The sequence below is a fragment of the Octopus bimaculoides genome, chromosome 2, assembly GCF_001194135.2.
Source record: "Octopus bimaculoides isolate UCB-OBI-ISO-001 chromosome 2, ASM119413v2, whole genome shotgun sequence".
Classification (NCBI taxonomy): domain Eukaryota; kingdom Metazoa; phylum Mollusca; class Cephalopoda; order Octopoda; family Octopodidae; genus Octopus; species Octopus bimaculoides.
Genome location: NC_068982.1, coordinates 167,201,878 through 167,204,377, shown reverse-complemented (window position 1 = coordinate 167,204,377; position 2,500 = coordinate 167,201,878). Strand labels below are relative to the sequence as shown.

The 2,500-nt window shown below is 36.0% G+C and overlaps 1 protein-coding gene across 3 annotated transcripts in view; it reads left to right on the top strand.

Annotated features, from left to right (window-relative positions):
• The window catches only part of LOC106872976 (coiled-coil domain-containing protein 149), a 41,767-nt gene that overhangs the window by 33,019 nt on the left and 6,248 nt on the right, over positions 1–2,500 (top strand). For all 3 annotated transcript variants that reach the window (XM_052965707.1, XM_014920162.2, XM_052965709.1), the window contains one exon: positions 300–629. In XM_052965707.1, the coding sequence (XP_052821667.1) occupies positions 300–629 (330 nt within the window). The remainder of the gene's footprint in view (positions 1–299; positions 630–2,500) is intronic.

The window sequence follows — 2,500 nt, the reverse complement described above, 5'->3', positions numbered from 1 at the left end:
TCTCTCTCTCTCACACATATATGGTGAGCTTCTTTCAGTTTCTATGTACCGAATCTACTAATGAGGCTTTGGTTGGCCCAGGGCTATAGTAGAAGATAGTATCCAAAGTGCCAAACAGTGGGACTGAACTGGAAACCATGTGGTTGGGAAGCTAACTTCTTAACTACACAACTTCACTTGTATTTTGTATATATTTGTAGTGTTTAATTATGTTCTCCAGCATGCTGTTTTTGATTTAGGAGGTATTACTATTTCTGTCAATGTTTCTTTAACTTACACCATTACATTTGCACTTCCAGGTCCCCATCCAGTCCTTGCAAAGATCCGGTCAGAATATGAGGAAGTGAAATCCTTGTTACCCGATGTCTCTTCACCAGAAAACAAATCTGAGCCTGATGGCGCTATTTATGATAAAGACACTGAAGAAGATACTGAAACACTGGAGACTTTGAGTACTCCTGCATCCACTGTAGATAACAGCCCTTCCCATAGCAATCAACAAACTCCATATAAAGTTGTCTCACTCACAGACCTAGATTTACTTCCAACTAAAGAAATTCTAAATCAGCAATCCTTAGAAAAAAGTGATGGAGAAATTTCAGCAAACAGTTTGGACCTAAAATTTTTCGGTAAGATATGAGGAAGTTTTATTTCCCTCTTGTTTTATTTCTTGCAGAGTCTCCTTTATGAATAGAGATGTGATGAACTACAAGCTCATTAGTTACACTTGAAAATTTACTGCAGGCTTTTCTGTTCCTGGGTAAAACATTATATCCTGTATTTATCCTCAGCAGCAGCAGCAGCAGCAGCAGCAAGTGCCAGATCATCTTGAAATAGCTTTCTGTGGTTGACTAAAGATGAGGTGCTAGGGAACCCTGTAAGACAAGAGCCCAGTAAACTCAATGAGACACAGCCTTTCTGTGGAGTTGTGTCTCATTGATTTCACTGGAGTTTAGCCCCTACTCCTGAAAGGTTTCTCTAATGTCTAGAAGATAGATAAATATCTTCCTTGCTTTTATAAAGTGTCTTGTTTTTGGTTTTCTTTTTGTCGTTTTTTAACATATTTTACCCCGTGTATTAGATCTTAAAGGCAGTTTTTTGTTTTCTTTAGTGGATTGTATCATGCCTTATGACATTGTTATAATTTATTGAATTAGAAAATAGTAAAATGTTTAAGGACATCATTCTGAATATTTGTGGTTGCTTAGTTTAATTTCTTTGTGGATTTAAGTTCAAACTCTACTACAGCTGACATAAACTCTTTTTTTTTTTTTTTTTTTTTCTAATTGGTCATCATAAATTATGTATATAGGAAAAGAATCACACCCATTTTTAACTTTAGAAATTCACTTTTAAAGCAAAAGCTTTTGATTTTCCTACTATCAAAACTTTCTAAGTAACATTTGATTTTATGCCTGAAGCATTGATACTAAGTATAAGCAAAATAGAGTCCAGTAGAAGTAAAAAGATTAATGTAGTCATTATTTTGCTTGCATTTTTTGATTGAAAATATTGTATACATTTCTTCTGCTTATTCAGCATTGTGATAACTTCCATTACTTCCATGAAATGTTAAAACAAGGAAACACAAACGCGCACACATTTATATCCATACATGTACACATTTATTGATGCAACTAACTTTTTCAGTTTCCATCTACCAAATCTGCTTACAAGGCTTTGGTTGGCCCAGGGCTATAGTAGAAGGCACCTATCCAAAGTGCCATGCAGTGGAACTGAACCCAAAACCAAATGATTAGGAAGCAAACTTCTTAATCATAGAGCTATGCCTGCACCTATATATATATATATCTAGAAGATGCAAATTCATTGAAACTCTACAGATCTTTTTTTTTTTTTTGTACTTATGTATTCAACCCATAGCTGTGAAATACTTGTGTATTTGATTTGAAAAAATATTACTGCTTGATGTTGTATGATATCTCATTCTACTTGACCAATATTTTTTAAAGACCATGCTTCAGACGATTGCTATCATAATCAGTTGGTTGTCACATTCTGTCTGCTGTTTGTTTATTGAGAACAGCATTTTTTGTTTAATATGGCTTCCACAATATTTGTGGGTTGTTTCTGCAATTTCGTGTGTGTGTGTATACACGCACACTCGCACACATGTACACACATAATTATATTAAAGAAAGACATAGTTCTGGTAAAGAACTGATCTGGATTTAATTCTTCATTGCAGCTATATCAGTTTACTAAAGCTTCTAATTTTCTTGCTAAACTTATAATACTGGTCACATCATCATCATCATCATCGTTTAACGTCCGCTTTCCATGCTAGCATGGGTTGGACGATTTGACTGAGGACTGGTGAAACCGGATGGCAACACCAGGCTCCAGTCTGATTTGGCAGAGTTTCTACAGCTGGATGCCCTTCCTAACGCCAACCACTCAGAGAGTGTAGTGGGTGCTTTTACGTGTCACCCGCACGAAAACGGCCACGCTCGAAATGGTGTCTTTTATGTGCCACCCG